Raw genomic sequence first — 26,909 nt, forward strand, 5'->3', positions numbered from 1 at the left:
AAACATATTCTGTCTATATTTTTCACATTGACACTGTTCGGTGCTCAGTGAATTTACCAAAAAATTGCTAAAGATAGGCTTTGTAGCCCATTTTAAGATGAGAAGTAATTAAGAGAGATGCTGTAGAATGATTCTTTGCTTGCACTTGACTTAAAAAAAGATTACTTTGAAGTGTGAAAGATCTTTCAAAGCATTTCAAATATAGGAAAGCCTTTTGAAGGTGCTTGAAAGAGTTAAAATATGTTGTGCCTCCAATCTCATGTCCCTGGAGATGGAGTGCAGAGGTGGAAAACAGCTGGGAACATGGTCCCCGGGTTGGTGTGCGCAAAGGGTGCAGTGCAGCTCCCCACAGCTGTCCAGCTGTGCTGAGCACCCCTTATTTGCTGCCCCCAGGACGGTTTCACCCCTCTGGCTGTGGCACTGCAGCAGGGACACAACCAGGCTGTGGCCATCCTGCTGGAGAACGACACCAAGGGCAAGGTGCGGCTGCCTGCGCTGCACATCGCCGCCAGGAAGGATGACACCAAGTCGGCAGCGCTGCTGCTGCAGAACGACCACAACGCTGACGTGCAGTCCAAGGTAACGGGGCGGGCTTCGGGCTCGGGGACAGCACCTCAAATCCCTGCATCCTAACGGGGAAACGGAACTGCTCTGGCAGGGAAGGACAACTTGCTCCACCAGTATCACCAGTAATACCTATAAGTTTGCGGTGTGAAGCTGCACAGTAATTACAAAGTGCTCATTTTTTCACTTTTTAGTTATGCCTCTTATTTCTTTGGTAACCCGATTTTTCTCATTATTTGCAAACCAGAAGCCACTGGAATGGAAGCAGAATCACTGCTTCCCTATTAAGTAGGATATTGGTTTATTGCCCACGGGAGCATAGGTTGTGTTTAAAGTTAATGCATGCTTGAATGGCTTTTCTCATAATTAACAGCATAACTCATTTCAGAAAAAGCAACATAGTTCTTCATTTTGTGGCCAGTCTTTAATATTCTTCCTCTTTTTCCCAAACCATGCTGCATCAGATGATGGTGAATAGGACGACTGAGGTACCGACATCAACAATTTTTAATTACTCTTTCTGTTACTTATGATTATTTTCACTGCTCTTTGCCAATATTTCCTTGTTAGTTAGCAATAGAGGTGAAGATATTACTCTTTTTTTAATACATAGAAATTTCTGGCTCAAAACCTCCTATTTTTATTCATCCTTTGTCTTAGAATTTCTTTTTACTTGTGTCAGTATTGAAGGACATTTTTGAGAATTCACATTAGTCTAAAGGAGTCTGAAGCAAGTAATGGAGCTAAGAGGATAAAGATGCTTTTTAGCTCAATTTCATTAATTATGAAAATGCACTCAATTGGCATAACTACATCTGGGTGTCTGGCTTGGCCAGAATAATGGTAAAATTAATTTTCTGTCTCTTACCATAATAAGCATAATCAAATTCCCCAGGGTAAAAACTTGTTCAGGGCATCTGCTTCTTTTTACCATTCTTCCTATTACAATCTTTTCCATAAAGTTTTGCAAAGCCCTCAGGGACAGTACATACTCAGAATTTACCTGCAGTAAATAACACATTTCTTATATGGATTTTACTTCCACTAAAAATCACAGGGTTGATTGGCTTGGACTGGGATTTTCCCAAAAGATCATTGCCACTTTTAGGAGAAAGAAAAAGTTCCAAGGATGAGATTGTTGTTTCAATACCTGCTTTTGAATAATGGAGTTTCTCTGCTGGAGGAGGGAATGAATTATGGATGCACATGCCCACGGGAAGGTGCTTCCTTCTTGGTGTGTGCACACATGAGCAGGCTGCCAGGAGCCAGCAGTGATGTGAACTGAAGGGTGACAGCTTCCCTGGGCACCTGCTCCATGGGACATGCTCTTCCCTGAGGGAAAGGGCAAGGACTACTGCAGTGCCTGCGGAAGGAGGGCAGCACGTGCTCACATTCCTTTGTTCCAGAAGTAGCTTAAAATGGTGGTTTGGACACTGAGAGGCAGGAAACCCAGCTGAGAGCATGCTGTAGTCAAAAAGCCAGAAGTATTCCTCCCTTTCTATAACTATCAGCAAGATCCAATCAAATCAGTGTAAAGCTCTTCAGGGAAACCTCAAAAGCAAGGTCCTTTCTACTTGAATTACTTACGAGAAGAAAAGCTTGCTCTCTGTCCTAGTTTCTGAAAATTTAAAATCTTTTTTCATGTTGTTGTCAAGAGATTGTACATCTCATAGCTGGAGCAGGTTTCACCTTCTAGTATTCAAAATAATAAGTAAAATGTGGGGGTTTTTATTTATGGATTGCGAAGTTTCTTCAGCTCCTTTGCAATCCAAATTGTATATAAATAATTATGATTCTTTTACTATGCTACTAAGTAGTTTCTTATGTAAACCAAACTCTTTAATTACATTTTGAATAATTACTGCTTTTGAAAAACAAAAACAAACAAACAAAAGCCCAATAGGAAATATGTTGTCCATATTTCTGTTTCTAAGAGGAGTAAAATAAAGAGTCCAGCAACTTCTGTGATCATTTTTCGAACCCCATTAAATTTATCCAGCCTAAAAGACCCATGTTGCTTCCAAATGGTAATAAGGAACTTGCTTTATTTTCTTTAAGGATGGCTAATACATTAATATTTTCTGTGATGACAACTGATCTTATTGGCCACTGATGCAGGGGACTGAGTTGGGGAATGAAGGAATGAAGCACTTTTGATAACCTCCCACCTGTAAACTGACCTCTCTGCCCAAAAGGCTGTGCTCTAGAATAGCTATTCACAGTCTGTATAAAATTGCCACGATGTGTTAGTTGGGCAGCATTTTGAACTCAGGCTCTAGTTCAGTTGCTGACCTTGTGTGAGAAGATGTGTGTAACGAGGGCTGTTTCCCTTTGTAGAGCGGCTTCACCCCTCTGCACATTGCCGCGCACTATGGCAACGTCAATGTGGCCACGCTGCTGCTCAACCGCGGAGCTGCCGTCGACTTCACCGCCAGGGTACGGACTCACCCCTTCACCTGCCTGCTTCTAATGGCCTGCAGAAATGGGGGGGTTTCTTTGGGTAAATCTGAGGCAAGAGCTGAGTGAAGAAAGGAGCAAAGTAATGCTGAAGTTCTGTTGGGATCAAAGATGTCTTTTTTGCAGTAATTCTGAAAGGTTGTCTCTGTGCAATGCCCTGGAGGCCTTGGGAGTTGTGTAACAGCCAGTATTCCCAGCTGGAGGGAGCAGGATCCTTTGGCAGCTCCAGAAAGCTGATGCTCTTATAATGTGTCAGCTCCCTGTGGCTTTTCTGTTTGTTAGATGTACTCTGGAAATTGATGTAGGATTGATTGGCTTTTTTGGTATTCAATATTTGCTATACTGCTTGAATTCCATGTTTTCACATGTTACTATTTTTCAAAACCAGAAAGTAAAGTATATTGCTGTTATACAAATTCAACAGTAAAAGAACTAATTAATCATGACTGCTCTTTTATGGTAAACAACTGCAGAGTTACATGGTCCAGTCTCTTTGCTGTTGCACATTATGTAGTTTGACATGAAAACCTCTGGTAATCTCAACCCAGCTTCCAGGTCACAAGTTTGCTGTTTGATTTTGCCAGACACGCTTTGAATTACTTCAGGGTTCTGCCTTCCAGACTGACTCCCTCCTGCTTCCAATCTGGAGTAGCTGCTAATATTACCTCTTGCCTCACCCAAAGTGTTTTCAAGGACTTTCAGCCTACACAGCCTACCACTCCTTTATGCTTTTGGCACTACACAAGAAGGTTCCTTTGTGTAGGAGTGACGCATTTCTGTCCTCTGTGTACGTTGCAGTGATTGAAATGCTTCAGTGTTTTGTGACTATTGGCTCATTGGGACTCTGATACATGTTTGTCTGTTTGTCTGGCCCTGGGGCTGTGATGTTTACTGCTTGGGCAGATGCGCTGCTTCCTTCATTCAAGGACCCCAAAACAATGGAGAAGGACTCTTGCTTAGGAAGGAATTACTAACTCTAGCTTATATGGTGTGTGCCTAGCTCTGATGCTCTAGCACATTCTCGTTTATTCTCTACGATGTGATGGTCTCATTTTTTGTGATCCGAACCAAAATTCACCCCCATTGCACACCTTCAGATCCATCCAGCTCATCGTTTGTTCTTTTCATGGTGTAGAATGGAATCACCCCACTGCATGTGGCTTCCAAAAGGGGAAACACAAACATGGTGAAGCTCTTGTTGGATCGTGGAGGGCAGATCGATGCCAAAACCAGGGTGAGTCTTTCTATTCCCTGAATATGATTTTGTCCCTTCTGGGGAAGGGACTGGGATTTTCTCCTTGCTTGCTTTTGGGGATTTATTGTGTTTTTATTTTATGTAGACTGTTTTCTAGGGTATCAGACTCAAGAACAGCTGGTATTAGTGACAGTAGGAGGCAGAAATGCTATTTCCTTTAGTCTCCTGTATAACCTGCCTACATCATACAAGAAAAAGCTGATGAAACTGATGGTTTTCAGGGAATAAGCCTGTTAGTTGGTCCAACTTGACATGACACAGCACATGTGATGCACAGCAAAAGGAAATGGAAGGTCTGGACTCATCCAAGCCTTTCAGTCCCCTGACCCTTAAATGTCCATGCTAGTTGCAGTGTGCCCTGTGGAAGCTCTACTGAGCTCAGTCCATATTTATTGGAGAGCTGATATAGAGGCAAGCAACCTCCTCAGAGCCACATGTCTCTTCCCCAGACAAAGTATGGGGTAATAATTAGTTGACTCTCACTGGCTTCCTTCTCCCTGTTGTCCTATTGAAATGTCACATCATCTCTCTGCCCTTTATTTATGGGTGATTTCACAGTCATTCAGGGCAAAAAAAAACCCCATCATTTTATATGGGCAGGGCTAAATATTTCAAATGGGATTTTGGAATCACCTGGGAAAACATTGTCATTTATTCAGACTGAGCTGCACAGGGCTCCTTCTTAGGAGCTGCTGGTATTTAGGTAGCTGGTCTGCAAAATTACATGTCCAAGAGATCAAGAGTATTTTAGAACACAAAGTTTAGAGCTGGACATGAGAGTTTTTGTTTAACCTAATAGGAAGGTAGAAGATATTACAGTCAGCTACCCTTGGGGTTGATTCAACCTCTGCAGTTACTTGAATTTTAATTACATCAACCATTTGTTGCTTCATAAACTTGGAAGACCAGTCATGATTATTGTGAACTCTGTATGTGACTGTGATTTGGTTTCTGATTATGAAATGATATCTCACTATTTTTCTTTCATTTTTTAAAAACTCCTGCTGATGGAAAGAGCTATCTCTCAGGCAGATGTACAGCAAATCACCCCTGCTCACATTTTCCACAATAAACACCTAAATCTCGTGGAGAAGAGGCATGAAATGCTAATAATACCCTTCAGTCAGGATATTCCACATGCCCCTGAGCATGTCATACAGAAATAGTCCATCTGGCCTTTGGAATGACAGTATTGAGTTCACCTATTTCCTGTTCAGTATTTAGATATTGTTCTAGACAAGTTGACTCAGATGATTGTGAGGGATGTTTTGGGCTTTAAGAGGTCAAAGTGTTTTCCCATCCCTGCTCACCCGCAAAGGTTGAGCGCAGTTGTGAATGAATGTGAGAGAACAGGATTTGCCCAACATAGGTGGGAGGGACCAATTTTAGATTTGTCTCATTGTCTCTGCTCCCTGCCCTGTGTCAGCTGCTACATGGGCTCAAAATATCAGTACAGAGATGTCCCCGAAAACCCATACAGGTATCCTAAGGCACACAAATTCCAGCTTGCACAGGCTCCCTCTTCCTATCACCTTCACCTTCTGCCTCTTCTCAGCTCCGGGACTCGTGGTGGCAGCCGATGGTGTGCGCCTCATGGTGGGGAAGATTCCAGAGCTTTGGTTTTGCTGTCCATGCTTTGTGTCAGCTGTTGATGTTATCTGGGTGTGTCTCTCTTCTCCCTGTGCTCTGTCCACTCACCTCGAGTGCCTGGCTCTGGCTGTGAGTCTGCACAGTGTGAGGAGGTGGGATGTGCTCTGTCCCTGGCACACAGACCCCGCCTGCCCCACTGCAGTACTAACACACCTTGCCTTCCCTGCTGCCTTCCCTCGGCTCCCCAGGAACTCCTGCCGCCTTCCAGCAGGTCACAGTCACTGCAAAACAGAGGAATTAAAACACTGGGATATTTCACTGCCAAGTTCCTGTGCTCCACACCACATCAAAATACACCCTTCGGTTAAAGCAGCCCTCGCTGCTTTAGTTCTGTTTATTTTTAGCTTGCTTTGTTACATGACATCTGACGCTGCATAAATTAAGATGCAAAAACTTATTTTAGGGGATTGCAGATGAGCTTCAGTACTTCAGGTTGGCAAAGTTAATCTGTGAAAGCTTTCTGTGTTTGAAAATGTTCCATTAAAATGATTCTTTAGGAGCCCCTGTGTTGTCTAAAAATATAAATTAAAATGTCTATTCCTCAAAAGGAGTAAATGATGCATGTGTCCTGCTGTTCCATAGTTAATGCAGCATGTCAAAGGAAAGCTCTGCTTTCTGCAGAAATTAGTATTTTTATTTTCTATACATTTCAGAATGTGTTTGCTGAAATTTTATGGCATTTCTCACAAAGCCATAAAAATGTAGACATACTGGTAAATCTCTTGACACAGTACATATTTTAAAATAATGTTTTACTTTTTTTTTTTCTTTTTTGTAAGTCCTACCATTTTTCTCAGTCAAGTCCTAAGTTTTTAAAATGGGAAATTTAATTTCTTTTATATTATATCCAAAGCAGAAATGGAAACTCCATTCTTAAATAAAATAATAGGATACTTTTATTACTACTATCTGTTAGAAATAGTATTATAATATTATATAATAACAAAATATCATCTTTAACAGTAGATAATTATTATATGATAATAAAATAGTAAAATATTATTTTAACATATATTATTATATAATAGCTAGTATATGTTTTGCAACTTCCATTTACATACAAGCCTTCTCTGGACTTTTTTTCATGAAATAATTAATCGGTAAAATTGCCTATCCTAAAATATTTCATATTCAAAATTTTACTCAATCCTATATTATCTTTACATTTTCTTACATTAGTAACAGTTTAAGTGGCATCATTTTATTTAAATTTTTAATATTTGGCCAAAATTCTAACTCATGCAGATTCTGATGATTAGAGTTAGGGGGTCAGAGAATTGTGCAGAAATTTGTTCTCTGAAAGATGGTGGAAAGTTTAATTTATGCTTAATTCACTGTCATGTGATCAAGGGTAGCATGGCAATTACCAGTTCTCACTTTGAGGGAAGGAAAGCATTTACAGTCTTCCTGGAACACACTAAGGATTCTTGCAGGGAATTATTATCAGAATTTAAAAGCAATTTTAGCATGGCCAAAATGCATGTATTTCTATAAAAAGGAGTCCTCATATAATAGAATCATAATAGTGTGCACCTTCAGAATGTGGAAATGTTGCTGGCTATTACAAGGTTTTAGGAATATTCTTTCTGAATGCAGCTTTTGTATTATCTCTATCATCTCTCTCTATAGATTTTATGGGGAAAAAACCAAGAATATGAGATTTTTTTGGTTTTGCATGCTTTTTTTTCTTTTAAAATGCAGTTTAATTCCCAGGCTTTTATCACCTTACTGGAATTTCCATTTTTGTGGGAGTAAGCAAACACCCTTCAGAGGGGGAGGAACACTCTCACCTGTCTCAACCACTGAAGCTGTCACACATTTTGTCGTCTTCCTATTCAATCTTGCCAACATTGAAATTAGATTTTTCTTGCTCTGGGACTTTTCCTAAGTCTCCTCTTGCAGGTTTTCATCCTGAATATTTACAGTTGAATAAAATCCATGGAATGAAGGAGAGCATCCAGTCTTGGAAGGGCAAGCTTATTGTGTGGGACAGTAAGTGTGCTGTGTGCCTGCAGCATGGCAGCTGGAGCAGGGATAGGCATGACAGTGGTGGGACAAGGTCTGGTGGACCACTGGGGTTGGAGAAGGGCCACAGAAAGGAGGAGCTCAGCTGGAGCTCAGAGGAGGGGCAAGTCACTCATGGAGATGAGTAGTACCAATAGGAAAACAAAAGGAAGGAAATTGAGCAGCACAACTCAGATTTGGTTGGTTTGGGTTTTTTTTTTTTTTTGTGGGGAATGTGCTTCAGACACCCCTTAACACTCATTCTGGAAACCTACTGAGATATTATTACTAATAAATCTCCTTTTGTACATCTGTGTCCTGACAAAATAGGCTTGGCTCTGCTATTTCCACATGGGAGTGGTAAACACTGCAGCAGGATCCTGGCCCTGCCCTGGAACTGTGCTCTGTACAGTGTTTGTTCCTGCAGTAATGCTGCTGTGACATTTTCTCCTCATCTTCTTACATGCACAGAGCACTAATAATTCATTGGCAGCTTTTGCTGTTCCTAAAGCTATGTCAGATTATAAATATCTAATCACAATGCAGATATTTCCTATAAAAAATTTAGTGACTCCATATAATGTTTACAAGGGAGTGGGAAGGTGTGTTGTAGGAATTGTCTAAGCAAGTTATCTAGAAAATGACTGTTATTTGGAGTTACTTATGGTACTATCTTAATACTCAAGCAGGCACATGGTATATTTTTTGCTGTATTTTTCAAATTTGTGCTGTGAATGGCGACCTGGAGGAATACTTTACAGCATGTTTAATTATGCCAAGAGCTTAAAGCAAGAGGGAGACTCGCCTTGTTCATTTTTAAAGAGATTAGGTTTAGTTGTAATGAAAAATGAACAAATTAAAATCCCTTTATTTGTTAAGAAAATTTAGACAATTTTGCATGTTTGACATATGAAATACTAAAACTTTACTTCACCCTTATGAAAATGAGAACGTGCAACTGCAGTTTAGAATAATTCGTTGATAATTTGGCCTTTGATGTTCATTTCTATCATTAGTTTTTGGTTGAATGAGTGCTGAATGTGAGCAACTGTCCTGTGAATGTGCTGCCCACATAATTTCCCATTAAAAATCCCTCATAAGCACAGCTTCTTTTTGTCTCTGTGTCTCTGCTAAGCTGAAAGAATACTCTGCTAAGCTGAATTTGTGAAGTGACCAAATAATTCATCTTTGGAAGCCCTACAGTTAGGAGTCATGCACAGCATTCAGAATTAATTCTGCAGGTTAAAAATGACCAGTGATTGATTTTCAAGGAAAAAAAGCACAAGTTTTCCTCATATTTTGAGAAGCATTTGAGAAAGAATTAGCATTGATGGAATTTCCTGCCTTCTGTGCACACAGAGGCCATTGCATTGCCATTTCTCTGGGTGACCCAGCTGTTGGTTACATCACAGAGTGAGTTAGGAGAGTACCTCATTTGGGAACAGCAGAGCACCAGGTGTGGGATGTCACTGGGAAGATACAAACATTTAACTCTTCATTCCACACAATCCAGGGCAAGGAGATAATTGTTAAACTTCTCTAAACATCAAATTGCTGAATTTCTTTTCTCCTGACATGGCAGCCTTTGTGTTTATGGGATATCCATTATCTGTGCTTCAAAGTCTGTCTCTCTCTGACCCAGAGCTGGATGTCCTGTCAAGTGATGTGCCTGATGTGTTGGTCACTCTATGTTCTTCAATTAGCAAAGGAATGACTGACAAATTACTTAGGCCAGCTCCTGAAGTCACTTTGAGAGCTCTGAGGCTCATGGCAAATAGATAATGGTGCAAAAAAGGATTTGTTTGGTACACCAGTGTGTCTCTTCATGTTGGCTCATGTCAGCTTGTCTGCATTGTTTTCTTTACTGATTCTGCTTCTACAACAGCTTTCTCTTTGAAATCTCCCTCATCTTTAAACAAAAGATATAAGCAAAAGATATAAGCAAAAGAATTAGAAGTATTAAATATACAATAATTTTTAATTATACATCATAGGGGGATAGAATATAAGTAAATAAAGGTAGCATAGAAAGTAATCTTATCCCCTAAAGAGTTGCAGCTGAGCCAATTATTAACGATTGGGAACAGGCCTGACTTTAACAGGCCACAGCTATAGCCAATAATAAGAAGAGTGTTATAGAAGAGTGGGCTGGTTGGTTGAGGGGACCTGGAGTCAGTTGGCTGCTGTGAGAAGAAGGAAGAGTCAGTGCCTGGAAGAGCGGCCTATGAGAAACATCAAGGAGGTATGAAACTCTAGCACTGTGGAACCTTTGCAATATAATGACAATAGAGCTCTTGCAATATAATGACAACAATACATGATGTTTTCCTCAGAGCAGAAAGAGGGAAGGGAAGAGGGTTCTGTGGGAGGTCCTCAAAACACCTATGGCAGGTGTTGGTAGGATAGGTAGCGAATTTCTATCTGTGCTTTGAAAGGGAATTGTAGGTAAGAACAAAGAAGAAATCATTGTTTTAAATTATTTGGAGTTTTTTTGTTTTAGCCAGACATTCTTGAGGAGTTGATGCACTTCTTAGCTTATATTTTTCTTCTTTTTCTCCCTCTTGGGATTTGTCCTGCTTTTGTTCAAGGATTCATGCAATTATTCTTTTTTTTGCTGTTTTACTAAATAGAGTAACATCAAAGCCACCATGCAGATAAGGAAAGTGAACCTCCCACATTGATTAAAAATGTAGAGCACAAGAGGCCAGAAACTGGAAAGAAATCCCAAATAAATACCTTCCCTAGAAATGCATTTGGGATATATTCTTACCTTTGTAATGCCAGTGGGAGTTATCTGTAGGAATCCCTCTGGTAATGAGATGATAGTGTACCTCAGTTGGTCATAAAAAGACTAGGCTTAGAGGACTCTGAACTTTCAGTGCATAAAAAAGAGTAAATTAGTTCCAACTAATTCTTCACACTGACCCCCATCTACCAGTGCTGAAGGCCACGAATTCTGGTTTTGGGTTTGATCTTCCACCTGTGTAATTTCACTGCAAACCTTCTGTGGGATTTAGGAATGCCTCTGACACAGTGAGCACCCAGGCACACCTAACCCTGTCAGTGTGTCACAAAAGCCTCTGGAAAAAGGAGATAAGCAAGGGAGAAAAATTCCTCCTGCAGACTTCAGCCCCTTGCAGCTGTGGAGCTTTGTGGTGCTGCTCACTTGGAAAGGGCTTTGTGCTTTGGAAACTGGGCACGAGAGAGGCTCTGCCTCTTAGAACTGCCTTTTGTAGGGTGTTAAAGGGCAGTGTTTGCCACAATGAGCTTGCAGTTGCAATGGCACTGTGTAGTCTAGAGCTACTTTTAATTTAAAAACGTAGTGATGCTGGTTTCCTCCAAACCCCAACAAGGTAAACAGTCCATCTGTGTATGAAGCAGGGTCACCAACTTATCCTTAGTGCCATGTTTTGACAGTTTTGCTACTTTTTTAGCCTCTGAGTAATTCAGACCTGCATATTGCCCTTTTAATCAAGCTGTTGCTGGATTCCTCAATGGGATTCTTGGAATAACAATGTCAATGTCACACAAGATGAGCGGCATGTCTCAAAAGGAGAAGGCTTTTCTTGCAATTAAAAACATTCGTGTTTCACCTTGGTAAAGCCGCCTCTGTTGAGTGAATGCTGATGACATCTCTGAGTGTGTGCTTGAACAATGCTGAGGGCTAAGGAGATGAAAACTTGGCTTTTCATATCCTACATGTTACCTTTTTTCAGTCATTCAGCACTAATATTCTTTCACAACCATTTTTCTAGCCTCATACTTATTTTTCTGCATTAAGTCCAAACTATACAAAAGCTACCTAGAATTCATTCTCCCATCCAAATAGTTCATGAACACATCTTTTGCTACCACTGCTGTGATCATTAATAGTACCCTGAGCGAGTCTTTTGGTACAGAATGGTGTTCTGCAATGGAAAAAACTCTTGTGGAGTTGGTGGTCTGATAGCAATTTTAGAAAAGAATTGTTAGCTCTGTGTTCACCCCTAAATCTCAGAAGTGAAAGATTTGGTTATGTTTCTCTCTTTTTCGCTTGTTTTAAAATCTTCTTTATATTGATGCCTGTTTAAAAGCAAAATAAAGTTTTAGACCTTTCTGGTATGAGCATCACCTGTTTCATCCCTGCATCAAAAGCAATCCAAGGACATGGGTTGGTTCATGGAGCACCCTCAACCCAGGGAGAGGCAATGCTGTATCAAAGCCATGCAGAGGGCGGGGAGGGGAGGAGGCAGTGCACCCTCATATTATCCTTTGAGAAGAGATTTCAGCACACAATGAGCTTCCTCCTTCAAACAGTAACCTTAGAGTGTCCTTTACTGGTGCAAGCAAGAACAGGGATGAAACTTCATTCTGTGGAGCCAGCTTCAGTTAGGAGTCAAAAAAGGAGCTTTTTTTCACGTGTGGGGCTGCATTCCTTGCAGGCTTGCAGTTCCCCAGAGTGCCAGGACAATCAGCTGGGGATGTGCTCATTTGTTTTATCTCCTTTTCCTTGAAGGATGGACTCACCCCACTGCACTGTGCAGCACGAAGTGGCCACGACCAGGTTGTGGAGCTGCTCCTGGAGCGAGGTGCCCCCCTGCTCGCACGGACCAAGGTGTGTGTGGGCCCTGTCAGAGTATGGGACACCTCTGTAACCTTCCACAGAGCTTTCAGTGTCCCTGAGAGGACAGGGAGGAAGACAGCAATGTTACTGTCCTCCCAAAGGAGATGTATTAATGGGAAGAATGATCCAAAATAAGGTTTGCTTACATAATCCTTTCCAAATGTATGAAAAGCGTACACTTGCTTGCCCGTCTCTCTAGTATCAGACTAAACACATGATGTGGAGTGCTACTGCCAGCACTTCCCTTGTACTGCTTCCTGAGCCTGTAGTGCACAGAGATGTGAAAGCTGGGTCAGTCACTCCTGAGAGGTGATTCCTGGTACATATTGTCTGACCCATCACATACGATAATGAGTACAGTTTCTCCTAATTATTTTTACCAACTATTTCAGAGTTGGAAAATTATTTCAGTGTCTTCTTCCTTGCATCTGGAAAACATACATCTAAAATAAATGCATTTCCAACAAGTTCTGTCTCTTTGGTGAAACTAATGAGGGGAAGATATTTGTATAATAGCAGAGCCCACTGAGCAGCACCTCACAACAACAAATGTCCTTCTTACATGTACCACAGTCTAAGTGGGGATTACTGAAGCTGCTGTTCTGTTGTGTCACAGAATGGACTCTCCCCACTCCACATGGCAGCCCAGGGGGACCACGTGGAATGTGTCAAGCACCTGCTGCAGCACAAGGCTCCTGTGGATGATGTGACACTGGACTACCTGACTGCCCTGCACGTGGCCGCTCACTGCGGTCACTACCGTGTCACCAAGCTCCTGCTGGACAAGAGAGCCAACCCCAACGCCCGTGCCCTGGTAAAGCTGTCCCACATGGGTCATGGAACAAAGCTACCTGGTAGCTCTTGCCAGGAAAGCTGAGTGAGAACTGTCAGCAAACTCCACAGCCTTAAGTAGATGCAGTAGCCACAGGGGTGTCACACCTGCTGGTTACCAGTCCTGTGCCTTGTGTGCTTAGGCCTCATCATGGAACACACCCCATGGCAAGTGGCTGTAGTGTCAGGTGTGGAAGCTCTGCAGAGTCCCTAAAATCAGAGCAGGTTCTGGATGATGTTGATGTATACATTGGTGTTTTAATGAATTAATGGCTCAGTTTTCCATACCAGGTGATAGAATACACAATTTCTGGACTCTCAACTGAATTAGTAAGTTAATTGGCATAGGCAAAACATATTGAAAAGCTAATATTTCTGCATTTATCAAATGATGATTTTCCTCTATCAGGTGCCATTTTTCTTTCCAAAAAACAGTTCTTATGCTTACAGGGCAGCAGTTACGATTCCTTTTACTCACTGATCAAACCATTGCCCCTAACAGTGAGAAAAACATCACGTTTGACTCTGGAAACATTTGGAGTCTTTAATGTATCCAAAGCCAGACAACATTACAAACTTAACTAGGAACTGTTAGCTGGCTGGGAGTTCATGTACCAACATATTGCACTCTGTCAGGAAGAGAAGGAGTTTGTGAACACTTGAGGTGCTCCTGCGTGGCCAGAGTTCTGCCATGGCCAGCTGCACTGGGGCCTCTACAGAACCCCCACTGCAGGGCGCTCCACCTTCCCCAGCTTCCTGCCCACACTAGGACCCACTGTTTTTCTGTGTAGGTTCTCCCTGTCCTTTACTTCCTTGGAACTGACACCATCTTCTTCTGCCCTCTCATTTTTCTTGGATTTTCCATACCCAAAAATCCCATAGCCACTTTTGCTTCCTCCTCTAACACTTTCTTTGCTTTGCTTTTTTCAGTGCCATGCTCACTTGGGTAATCTTTGTTGACACTGTTTTTGTCTTTGCTTGTTTTTCTTGCCAGTCTTCTGATTACCTGCACTTTGCTCAGCTACTCACAAATATCCCATATGTCTTCTTTCTTTCCTTCCATGACCAGAAATATATCTTCTGTTCCCCTCCCTCCATGCCTTCCTCCCTGTGAAACATCTGAAACAAAAGGAGAACACCCTCAGGCTGCTGCCTCTCTGCTCCCTTCCCACCAAACTCGTTTTCTCTCCCCACTACCCCCCTCATTTTCTCTCTCTCCCATCAGAGACTTGTTGCCTTTGGCTTGTTGATAGTGTTTAATATATTAAATGAAGCTCATAATTTCTGTTAGTGATACATTTTTTTTCTGCCTTCTCCTCTCCCCCGTCAAACTGTTCCTCACTTAAATAGAAGTAGCAAAATTAAATCAACTGAGGCAATGAAATTCAGTGAAAAATATGGAAACTTCTGAAACAGTAAAACTCCCTATGAAATATATTGAGAGATGTTGTGTGGGAGGTAAAATATCAAATGGTTTTGATTATTTCTTTAGAAATCAGAGAAACAGTAATCATATTCAGCAGAGTTCAGTGATGGAAAAAATATTATAAAGAATGCTTTTTCAGCTACTTAAAAAAATTGTTAATATTTGAAAAATGCTTTGGGGATACAAGCACTATGCGAGTTCTCAGCTTTTTAAATGTCTTTATGCTTTAGAGCACCTCCAAATGAACTAGTGATTAACATTTCCTTTAACAGAAGCAGCCTGTAGAATAATTGTTACGTGATTATCTTTTCCCATAAACAAAGCTCTCACTGCAAGGTTCTGGTTACTGCTGGTTGATTGTTTGGCAATACTGTTGCTCTTTATTAGAAAATTTACCAATTTTTCAACATTATCTAAAAAACGTTACTTGTGGTTTTCACTAAAATGTTCACATGTGGTAAATAATGTGTTGGTTCAGCTTCAGAGACACACTTAACCTGTATTAACTGTCATCAGACTATCATGATACCACAGCTCAAGGGGTGGTTCTTTATTTAAGGTACATCGGAATGTACACACACATGGATATTATAGCTTAGGGTATAAATATAAAAATAAATATACACAGGTCCTTAGATTTCAAGTAAAATGATAGATTAAGGTGGAACCTGGAATAAGCCCTCTGTTCCTCTCTTTTTCTCAGTTTAAGTGGCTTCAAACTGAAAGAGAGAGTAGATTTGGGTTAGATATTAGGGAGAAATTCTCCCTTCTGAGGATGGGGAGGCCCTGGCACAGGTTGCTCAGAGAATCTGTGGCTGCCCTATCAGTAGAAATCTCCAAGGACAGGTTGGATGGGGCTTGGAGCAACCTGGCATAGTGGAAGGTGTCCCTGCACATGGTAGGAGGTGGAACAAGATGGACTTTTCCAACCCAAACCTTCCATGATTCTCCTAGAGAGGTACAGGAAATGCTTTGTAAAGGCACTGATTCTGAAGTGTTCACTGTAATTTCTTCCATTTCCCTTGTGTTAGGCGGTCTTGGGAAGCACTGGGAGTGCTCCTCACAGATGTGTGTGCAGCCCCAGAAAGCACACACACACATATGTGCAGTTGGCAGGCAGTACAGATGTGTCTGTATGTGAAGTCTGGAGGTGGAGGTTTCCTTTCTCTCCCAGGCCTGGGAAGAAAGCAGCAGCACTGCTTTGTCATGCCTCAGATAGTGGAAGATGTCTGTAATCCATAACCTGTTGTGCTTAAAGAACAGCTGCTTGTGGTAGCCTAACCCTTGTGCTCCCAGTGTGGCAGCATGGAGCTGTGTGGGAAGTGTAGCTGCATGTTTCTGACTAACATCACTGTCTTTTGCACAGAATGGTTTTACTCCACTGCACATTGCCTGCAAGAAAAATCGCATCAAAGTCATGGAACTCCTGGTGAAATATGGGGCTTCAATCCAGGCTATAACAGAGGTAGCAAAATGTTTCATGTCCTGCAGAAACCTTCCTTCTCTCTCTCTCCTTTTTTGCTTTCTTCTTCCTGTCTCTCCTGTCCTGCCTCACTTTCCTGCATGTTTGATTTGAATGAAGAAGCCCATCCCTCGAGCCGTGCAGAGGAGTAAAACTGCTCTTGCTTTGTTTCGCAGTCGGGCCTCACACCAATACACGTGGCTGCATTTATGGGCCACTTGAACATAGTCCTCCTCCTGCTGCAGAATGGAGCCTCTTCTGATGTCACTAACATTGTGAGTATGGCTTTCACTAGAACCTTCTGCTCGGGACCCTCAGAGAGTCCTTGGTTACCCTGTAGCTCAGCCCAAGGGTCACATTTTAATGATACTTTGTTGAATATTAGTGCAAGTTATTGTAGCACTTTTAGTGAAGAGGGGAAAACGATGACTGCATGTGTCATAAGCCATCTCTGGTTTCATGTGTTCTGCAACAATGGTCAAATAGGTAAAGTTTTCCTTAGAAACAGACAAAGCTCACCAAAACCATCCAAAATGGATTATAAGCCAAATCCCACAAAGTCTGTGTTTCTGTTCTGAAGGATGAAATTCAAGTCCAAATGGCTCTAATTTCTGCCTTCATGACTTCGCTGGCTGCCATGAAATTGTGTCATTCCTGTCAGTGAAAGAGTATGAAATGCTTAAAACCCCAATGATTAAACAAAATACAAACCTGGGAAACTCAAAATGTTCCTCTTAGACAGGAAATTCCAGGAACTGGTGATTAAATCTGGAAAATGTGACCTTTGGGAAGTAACACAAAATGCAGAACCTGACTTACCATAGAAATCAGTGTTTGTATACCAACAGCCTAGTTACCAAAAATAGGGGGAAAAAAAAAATGAACCAACAAAAACAAAATTATCATTTTCTGAGATGTATTTCGTAAGATATTTTACTGTTTGAATTTGTCAGCATAAACAAATATTCAACTTGGGACCACCTGTACTTGGGAAGCAGCTTTTTTTCAGTACATAAGTTATAGGTAAGTGTTCCCAGCAGCAAAAACAACAAAAATTTAGTAATCCTGGTACTCATTATTTTTTCTCAGCTAGAAAAATCTTAGATGCAACCCAGTGAAATTGTTAGCATGCAGAATTGTTAATGTGAATAATTAAAATAGACTTTCCATACTTTGTTATGGAAGCAATCCTTATGTAAGAACTTTATTGATAATAAAAAAACCAACACAAAATCTTTGTGGAAGCAGTTAAAAATATTGTGTTACCAGGCATTTATGTGCAAAGTTTAACACTTTACAATTTCTGCTACACAGGTGTCTTGGCTTTCACTTGGTAAGCTGAGTTTCCCTGTTGAATTACTGTTTCCAAAACCTAAATTGCTTTGCTAATTCAACCACAAAAGGGTCATTGCAGAAATTTGATCTTTAGAGTATTTTCACATATTAAACAGCTTATTCTTCAGGTAGTAAACTTTATATATAGATGGAATGATTAAGATTTTTAGCTAGGGCTGTGGGATTTTGTTGTTGCATACCTACTAATCACAGCTGGTAATACAATGTTAATTTAAGAATGACAAGATAAGTCAACTCCTGGTGAAGAGGGTTTGCTCTTGGGAATGACAAGATAAGTCAACTCCTGGTGAAGAGGGTTTGCCTGCCTATTAGCAGGCAAGCTAAAGCTACTTCTTTCCCTACATCTAGATGAGGACAAGAGGACATGATTCCCCATTCTGATGTAAAAGGTCTTGACTAGGGTGCTCATTTTGGCAGTTGCAGTTTAAGTGGTAGTCAAGGGGAGAAAGGCCTTACAACAGAATATTCTCCAGCTCTGGTGTTAGAATTATGAACAAATAGCACAAAGAAATGATGGGTCCTGCTGTGTTCTCATGATATAACATGAGATGAATAGAGCCCCTGGTTGCAGAGCTGTCCCAAGACCTGATGCACCAGATGCTGGTGAGCTGCCCAGGGACTGTTTCAGTCCACTTTGGGACACTGCACTCAAAGAACAGAGCCCAATTAAACTAGGAGCGCTGCCCTCAAGGAATCTTCATTTCAGTGGTTTTTTTGAAAACCTATGCAAAGAGTACATGCTTTGAATATTCCTGATCTGAAAATGCTTTCCAATATTTTGTATCCTTCAAATTCTGAGAACTACAAAAGGCTTGAAACAAGATTGATTCCACAGCCTGGAGACAGAGCCACACTGCTGAGTGCAGATTTAACACATTCCGTGTGCTGGCTGAGTTGTCCTCAGCCGTTGCAAGGCCTCTTAATGTTGCCAGCTCCACACAGTGTGCAGGAGGGGACCATATGGAAAATTATCCCCTTCCATCTTGAGGCTCCTGTGCCGTGCAATCCCTTGAGACACACAGCTCAGTGTACTCTCATCTCCTGTGCAGCACATGAGCTGATGCTCTGTTACGTAGAAAGCTGAGGGGAATATGTGACCAGGGCAAGTCTATCTGACAGAATTTTTCCTAAGCCAGGATTTTCATTCTGTCTCTCAGTGCCTGAGTCTTGGATTGTCCAGATGGCAAACCAAGGCATTCCAGGTACAGCCACATGTATTTACACCCTGCCCTGCAGCTGAAGCCAGAGTCTCAGCTGGCAGAAGGATGGGTCTCAGCACCAGTTGTCATGAGTGGGACTGGCACTGGCAACGATCTTTCTTCATGGAAGTTTAGGACACTGAAATGCTTTTGCTTTCCTGCAGCGTGGAGAAACTGCATTGCACATGGCAGCACGTGCTGGGCAGGTGGAAGTGGTTCGCTGCCTCCTGAGGAACGGGGCCCTGGTGGATGCCCGAGCCAGGGTAGGTGTTCTGCTTACAATGTTTTCTTTTTCTCTTAAAACCACGGCTGAAGGAATCATTCACCACCCTCCTCTCCTCCATTACTCCATTTTTTCTGCTATCACCTCCTATGACTCTGCAAGAGAAATGCATAGGAAGGTGTGTGGGGACCCAGGAGGATGCTGGGCTCAGGCTGGCTCCCTAGCACTAACGACCCACTCGATTTGAGTTGTAGGAAGAACAGACCCCGCTGCACATCGCCTCCCGCCTGGGCAAGACAGAGATCGTGCAGCTGCTGCTGCAGCACATGGCACACCCCGACGCAGCCACCACCAATGGCTACACCCCACTGCACATCTCTGCCCGCGAGGGGCAGCTCGATGTCGCCTCCGTGCTCCTCGAGGCGGGTGCCTCACACTCCATGTCCACCAAGGTAAGGCTAAACTGAGGAACTGAAGCAGTTTGGGCCCTTTTGTTGTCTTCTTATTTAATTGGCAACAATCCAGTAGGCTGGAGTGATGTATCATGAGCTAATCAAATTTCGACTTTGCTGTCATCTAAAATTGGGTTTGGTTGCCACTGAAGCCAAATGCAGGTTTAAAATGTCCTTGTTTCTCTCTTTCCCTTATAAGCACAGTTTTTATTGGCAGAATTAAAAAAAAAAAAAAGGGAAATGGCAATGATACATTTTTTATGAACAGGTCTACTTTTATTCTTCAATACGTTATTTACTTAAATAGCAGAATAATTCTGCCCTGTGCTAGCTGAAAGGAATGTTCCTAAAACACAGAAGTCAGCATCTGCCCAGTCTCATCGAATACTGGATCTATTTTCAGTGGTTCTAAAATGAGATGTCATGTGACACAACAGGACATTTTGTCTGGGATTGTGAAATAAATGCTCTCCAGAATCACTAGTGAGTTTTTTAGCCAAAAATGGTACCAATAGATTACTAACAGAGAGATGAATATGTAAGATAGTAGATAGCTGTGAAGAGAATGATGTATCAAGATATCTTTTCCAAATTTAAAGCATTTGATAAGTGAGAATCATGTAATTTTTGCTATTTATAAAAGTACCCTTGGTTTTACAGCTGGAGCTTAAAACATGTTTATGAACAACAACGTGTCTTCCAGGGTTTAAAAGACTAAACCAGCAATTTTCAAATTATGATCCATGGATTACTGGAAGGGCTTGCTCTTCTCCTTTTATCCAGCTATTAAATCACATTAGAATGGCTAAAAATACACTAAATACTTTCCTAATTTCCCATATTGCTTGATGGCAATTAGTATTGCAGGAACATTCTATAATTATGAATAGGAGAAGATGGAGCCCACTAGATAATATCTTTATAGACTTGTGATTTGTGAACTGAAAATGTTTGAGATTACCCAATATAAACTCTTTCTGAGGTGGGATTAATGGAACTAAATGATAATGATAATAAACATTAAACATGACTTATGTGCCAGGCAAATAGGTCATTGCAGCTTCCCAAAATTAGTGTCAGGCAGCAGTGCAGGCTGCCACCTACTGTCATACATCCATGAGCTTTCCTTACCAAATTTTTAATTAAAACAGGCAAAGAGAAGGGCTCTTTTTAGCTTCAGTAGAACTTTGTGACTGTATGAATACACAAATGCAAGTACAAATAATTTTTTACAAACCCTTCTGGAGGAAGGGAATTAGAGTTTGGAGGATTTATCTGATCAATTTAATTGGTGTTTCATTGTTACTGGCAATGACTGCTGCAGGAAATACTTGTAAAGCTGTCATCATGGAACAAAAAAAGGTGCAGCTGGTTTGGGGTGTAAATTTGAAGAAGTGCCTTCATTGCCCCCATGCAGTGAGTGTTGCTGGTACAGTCTGTATCAGATAAAATGTCTGCCAGCCTGAGAGTACATAAATAGGGAAGAATAATAAAAGGGAAAGTATTTTCTTGTATTTTGTACTTCTCATAGTGCTTTCAAGAGAGGCTGCTCTTTCTAGGTTCAGTTATCAATTCTGAGGTTGAAGAGTAGGTGCTTAACACATAGTTCTTAGACAAGAGATGTCAGCATGACCTTTAACACAAACCATCTGGTTTTTATCTCCTGGAATTTTTCAGAAGGGATTTACACCGTTGCATGTGGCAGCCAAATACGGGAGCCTGGAAGTGGCAAAGCTCCTGCTGCAGCGCCGTGCCTGTCCTGATTCTGCTGGCAAGGTACTGCTGGGGAAGAAAAAGTCAGAAACCTTTCCTTAAGGAAGAACTGTGTGAAAATTGCACCCTAAGAAGGCTGCAGCTTCTTTTGCATGGTGGCTGTGGCTTTGTTGGGGTCATGTCTCTCCTGGGTGGTGGCTGAATGCTCCTACCCAGCATGCTGAGTTTGGGTTCATGGCAGGAGGGTGCATGGCTGTTCTGAGGGCAGGTATGTGTCTTTGGCTCAGGAAGCACGGGTTCCATCAAGCTACCTAAATTCCCAATGGATAAACATAGGGCCAAAGCCCCACCATCCCCTGGTGTGGGTGATGAAAGCCAGCGGCTGCCACTGTGGTTCGCCTGGTGCGTTGCTTCTCCCCACTAACAGCCACCTGCTTGCCATGCCCTTGCTGTCCATCCCCACTGCCTCTCCCCCGTCCCCTCTGTCCCTTGCAGCCCCCCAACCCTTCCATCCCACCGCACCCGGGTCTCCTCCCGCCCGTGTCCCCGGTGTCCCGTAACGCGCTAACGCCGTCGCCGCCCTTGCAGAACGGCCTGACCCCGCTGCACGTGGCGGCGCACTACGACAACCAGAAGGTGGCGCTGCTGCTGCTGGAGAAGGGCGCCTCGCCTCACGCCACCGCCAAGGTGAGCCCGCCCGCCCGCCATGAGGGGAGCCCGGGGGGAGCCGGCCCCGGCAGGGCCGCCGGGCCATTTATTACTGCGCAGCGGTAGCAACGATGTAAAAAATGTATATTCTGGCCAGGCAGACAGGGAATGAGCACAAGGGGAGTTAATTTCGAGTTAATTTCAGTGGTGTCGCGGTATCGCTGCGTCGGTGAGGGCAGCCCTGAGGTGAACCCTGGCGCTGGGGGGAGTCAGTCCCACCAGAGTTTTAGTCACAGGTGGAAGTCACTTCACTATTGTGCAATGTTAGCAATGACATTTAACATTTTATTCCGGGGTTAGGAGTGGCGTTGTGGTATCACTGTGCAGGTGAGGGGAGCTCTGAGGGGGCACTGGGGAGCCCTGAGGGGACTCAGCTCTGTCAGAGCTTTGGTTGCAGTTGGAAGTCACCCCACTATTACATAATATTCGCAATAACTTTAGAAATGTGCATTCTGACCATGCACACAGATCATTCCAGGGTTAGGAGTGGTGTCGTGCTATTGCTGTGTAAAGCAAAAGCTGCTAAAAGGGGAAAATGGTGACGAGATGGGTGCAACACCAGATAGTGTCCTGCCCTGTGCAAGGCTTCTGATCTACAGGCTTTCAGGAAATGCTCAGGGATTGTATTGGGAATGTGGTTTCCATGGCAGTGCATGGGAAGCAGGATAGTTTGGGAAACATAAAAAAACACAACAAAACAACCACAGGACAACCCAACCAAGCACCCCCCACAGGACCTGTGTGCTGGCACCTGGGATTTTTCCCTCACAATGTGTTATAAAGCAATTAGGAAGTTGTCTTATTGCCAGAAAGTGCCATTCTTCTGTGCTTAAATGATTGAATTAATCACAAAACCATTCCACTCCATTGCTGTTTCCAGCCTGTGACTGACACATGTATCAAAATTTCATATGCAAACACGTCTCTACTCATGTGCTCTAAAAAAGCATTATGTGATGAAGGGTGTACACCCATCAGTCATCATGGGCAATGTCACTCACCACTCAAAAGGGATTATTTGTGACATTGGTTGTACAAAATGTAGGTGTCAAACTCAGACTAATTTGAAGGTATTGGTGGAACAGTCCTGCCCATCCTGGTGAGGGCTGGCTTTGTTCTGGTTTAGGCAGCGAAAATAACAGATGGACAAAGCAACACAACAGCAGGGCCATGTGGGACATGTCTGGCCTTGAAAATTTAATGAACTCTCATCTCTAATAACAGGCATAGCATCAAATAATACTGTTTTATGGTGCCTGACTTCTTAGGCCTACATGGCTGTTGTGGTAACTTTATTTTCCGTTTTTTTTCCTGCCTGGTGTCAGAATGGATACACTCCTCTCCATATTGCTGCCAAGAAAAACCAGATGCAGATAGCTACCACTCTGTTGAACTACGGGGCTGAGACCAACATTTTGACCAAGCAGGGAGTCACCCCACTTCATTTGGCCTCCCAGGAAGGTCACACTGACATGGTGACTTTACTTTTGGAGAAAGGATCCAACATCCACGTGGCAACAAAGGTAACTCACAATTGGAAACAAAGTATTATGGGTGGGAGTATCCAGTAAGATGCAACGTTGGTGTCCGTGGGTGGGTTTAACAACCTATACTAGAAACCTGAGAGCTCCAGTCTGAAATAATTCAGTGCTCTCACCTACAAAGGCTCTTTTCTTCATGTCTTTATCCTTCAGTGGTAAGTGAAGAAATTTACTTTCTCTGGCAAATAAAAAAACAATCATATTACTGGAGTAGACTAAGAAAAATTCTATGGAAGACCTTTCCAAATTTTTTTTCATTAATTGTGCCTAACAGCTTTTGTACAGAAAACAAGGTCATCAAAAAAAAAACCCAAACCACTACTATAAATCTTCATGGGTCACTGGGTTTATCCAGGGATATTTGCAAATCTTACTTATGCAGGTGAAAAGCCTGCAGCTTCTGCTCAAGTTAGAATAGAAGACTCTGGTATCTCCTTGCACGGAGTAACTATATTCTGCTAATAAAAACAAGGAGATTTTCATTTCTTCTACAAAATTTGTTCAGTGCCTTGTTCACGGGAAAGTGCTGCATGTGATCACAGTGAGCTGTCAGTTAAAGGCTGCATCCTTTTCCCTGGCATTTGAATGGGATCTATTTCTGGAGTTAATGTCTTCATCTGGCTTGTGCCTGCAGCTGTCAAGGTTCTTCTTCCTGTCTGAAGAGTGGGAAGCACATTTTATTAATGTGATTCTCAGCTTCCCAAATTACATTATTGTAGCAAATCTTGAGCATTCATGCCTTAAAGTTTTCCTCTATGGTTATGGTGATGTAATTGGTTTGGAGCTGTTCGTCAGCTGGAACAGGAGCAACATTGACTCTACTTTGTTTAAAACCACCACCCATACTCAAAAGCTACACTTAGGGTCTGATCATGTTTTAAAGATGAAGAGGCAGGGAAGTCTAGATTTTTCCTTATTTAAAGTAGGATTTTATTCTTACTTTTATCTGTTAGTTTACTTACCTGTTATATTCCATCTCCAGGCTGGACTGACATCCTTACACCTTGCAGCTCAAGAGGATAAAGTGAATGTAGCCGAGATACTCACCAAACATGGTGCAAACCAGGATGCTCAGACAAAGGTAAATCACAGAGTGGCTGCTGTCTCCAGCGTGCCAAAGGGTGCTACCCTTGTCCAAGGAATGTTCCACTGAGCTTGCAGTTTTACTTCTTTGTTCTCCTCCTGTAGCTTGGTTATACACCTTTAATTGTGGCCTGTCACTATGGAAACATCAAAATGGTGAATTTTCTCCTCAAGCACGGAGCAAATGTCAATGCTAAAACAAAGGTAAAGAATTTTCCATTGCTTTGCTTTTGCTCTTTATTCTGAACATGGTAACACAGCACTCCTACGTGACATACGTGCTTTTTCCCTTGGGAGCTCTAACCATGGCAGGGGAGGTATCAACATGTGGTAGCTGTAATGGAATGCCCTCTGTCTGCTCCATCTCATGGTGTGGTGTTCAGGAAAGAAAAGCCAGATAACTCTGTGTGTATGAAAAAACAACACAGACAATCCATTTCATTGGTTTTTCTTTTTTTTATTACTTGCAAACTAACAAATTAAAGTTTGTTCCTGCTCTCATTTTAAACCACATGGTTTACAGCACTGTAATACCACTGTGCTGCCAAACTAGCAAGTAACAATTCAGACACTTTCAGGGTGATGCCAGTTCTCTCCAATATGCTGGGAGAAGAGTGGGAAGAGTTACCGCTGTTCAGTGTGTGGGTGGGATGACTCTGGGAGAGGAAGCAGCTGTGGTAAGGGAATGTGGTTTACTCAAGGAGAGTTTGGGGTTTTCTGAGGGGAATCTGGCTATGCTGAAATCTGACCAGATACACTGAAATGGGCCTGACTGCCTAAAGCCAAAGTCAGAACAAAGCCCACGGACTTCAACAGTTTCTCCAGGGATAAGCTGGTGGGCACACCAGCTGAATGGGATGCATTTGTAGTAAAAGCTGTGTAACTGCTGAGAATACAAAGAGAGGTTCTGATGTCAGCAACAGTGTGTTGCATCCCAGAAATCATCACGTCACCCTTATCAGAAAGAAAAGGCTAACTCAGGAACTGTAGAGCTCCAGCTTGGCTAATGTTCACCTCAGGCAATTCCTGGCTGCTGGATTCAAGCTGGATGGGACCAACAGGAAGCAGGCCACTGAGAGTGTCTTTAAAATCCCATCAAAATCACTGGTTTGTAGTTTGCTTGTTCCTCTGGTCAGCTCCCCTGTCCCCAGCTGGGACCTATGGGATGAGTCATTTCTCAAAGTATCATTATTTTGTTGCTGTGGTCACAACTCAATGTGGTAAGAAAAATCCAAGCAAATAAATAAAAGATTCTGGCCCATCCCTCATGGGATCACCCAAAATCAATGGGCTAAACTCAGGGATTCCAAAAGGACAGGCAACACTGCTAGAAAAACAGCTGATGAGAATTAATAAAGCAGACACTAGTGGGATCCAAACTGTAGCTGCCAAGACATTCATGAGGTATTTGGAGGCTAACTCAAGGGAGAGACAAAATTGTGTCTTTAGGATTAGGTCTCTCTTTTTGTTTAAAGGACTGCTGGGACAGATTATGAATCCATTCACCCAGGTATTTTACTTATTTAGAATAGTTTCATTTAGTCAGCAAGTTTGTATCAGGAAGCGGTTCTCCACAATCTCACACCTAGGGACCACTAAAAATACTGGCAATCTGTCAGCTGATGTTGTGGACTCAGTTTAAAGAATAAATCCTGGATTCAGGATAGGCATGTTAAAGAATGAATAACACCTGTTGCAACTTGAGCTTTCACTAGAGAAAGCCTGCACAATGCTTGGTGCAAGGAACACATGGCTTCTCTTTTTGAAGGACTATGCTATTCAAGCAAAGGTGGTGAATCTGCTTTCCACTAGAACCTACAGTAAGCAGTAGTTTTAGCAGTCCACACATATAAGAACTGTATGTGTTGTCAGTATAAGGACTGTAACAGTTCTGGATGATCACCTTCTGATTAGCAGTGCAAAGCATTACTGGCATCTGTTTGTTTGCAGCAGAGATAAGTCTTCAGAGCATGTTTTGAGAGCCTGCCCCAGGCTTTACATAAGTGTACAGTGTGATCAACCCACGGCTTTCTTCCAGTTCCTTTTCTGCCTGCTTTCAAAGCCAATTGCCTGACTGGACTCACACAATACCATCTCAGATCAGCCAGCTTAAGCACAATTTGGTTATGTTTCTGTATTGTGTGACACGAGAACAAACCACTGGAGCAGATGAGTATCTTGAACTAAGCCTGTTTGTTAAGGCAGACATGCAGTACAAATTCCTAAGTGTAATTACATCTTGGTCCAGCCTCTTGGAGGCAAAGTGAAGCTAAACTTGATTGACATTTGTAACAGGTATATAGGTTTATAACAGGTTTTTAGCCTTTTAAAAAGCAAACAGCCTTTAATCACTGCTGTTAAAAATGATGTGTTTTTTTAACA

The 26,909-nt window shown here is 42.2% G+C and overlaps 1 protein-coding gene across 37 annotated transcripts in view; it reads left to right on the forward strand.

The window, feature by feature from the left end:
• Positions 1-26,909, forward strand: part of ANK2 (ankyrin 2) — a 277,436-nt gene that overhangs the window by 183,124 nt on the left and 67,403 nt on the right. For 31 of the 37 annotated variants that reach the window (XM_077176874.1, XM_077176876.1, XM_077176877.1 and 28 more), the window contains 15 exons: positions 394-579; positions 1,029-1,052; positions 2,902-3,000; positions 4,157-4,255; positions 12,426-12,524; positions 13,150-13,347; positions 16,157-16,255; positions 16,429-16,527; positions 18,972-19,070; positions 19,285-19,482; positions 21,160-21,258; positions 21,784-21,882; positions 23,229-23,426; positions 24,427-24,525; positions 24,633-24,731. In XM_077176874.1, coding sequence (XP_077032989.1) covers positions 394-579; positions 1,029-1,052; positions 2,902-3,000; positions 4,157-4,255; positions 12,426-12,524; positions 13,150-13,347; positions 16,157-16,255; positions 16,429-16,527; positions 18,972-19,070; positions 19,285-19,482; positions 21,160-21,258; positions 21,784-21,882; positions 23,229-23,426; positions 24,427-24,525; positions 24,633-24,731 — 1,794 coding nt within the window. The remainder of the gene's footprint in view (positions 1-393; positions 580-1,028; positions 1,053-2,901; positions 3,001-4,156; positions 4,256-12,425; positions 12,525-13,149; positions 13,348-16,156; positions 16,256-16,428; positions 16,528-18,971; positions 19,071-19,284; positions 19,483-21,159; positions 21,259-21,783; positions 21,883-23,228; positions 23,427-24,426; positions 24,526-24,632; positions 24,732-26,909) is intronic. The other 6 variants (XM_077176873.1, XM_077176886.1, XM_077176887.1 and 3 more) reach the window with 2 other exon arrangements.

This window comes from Agelaius phoeniceus, chromosome 4 (genome assembly GCF_051311805.1).
Source record: "Agelaius phoeniceus isolate bAgePho1 chromosome 4, bAgePho1.hap1, whole genome shotgun sequence".
In the NCBI taxonomy this organism is placed as follows: domain Eukaryota; kingdom Metazoa; phylum Chordata; class Aves; order Passeriformes; family Icteridae; genus Agelaius; species Agelaius phoeniceus.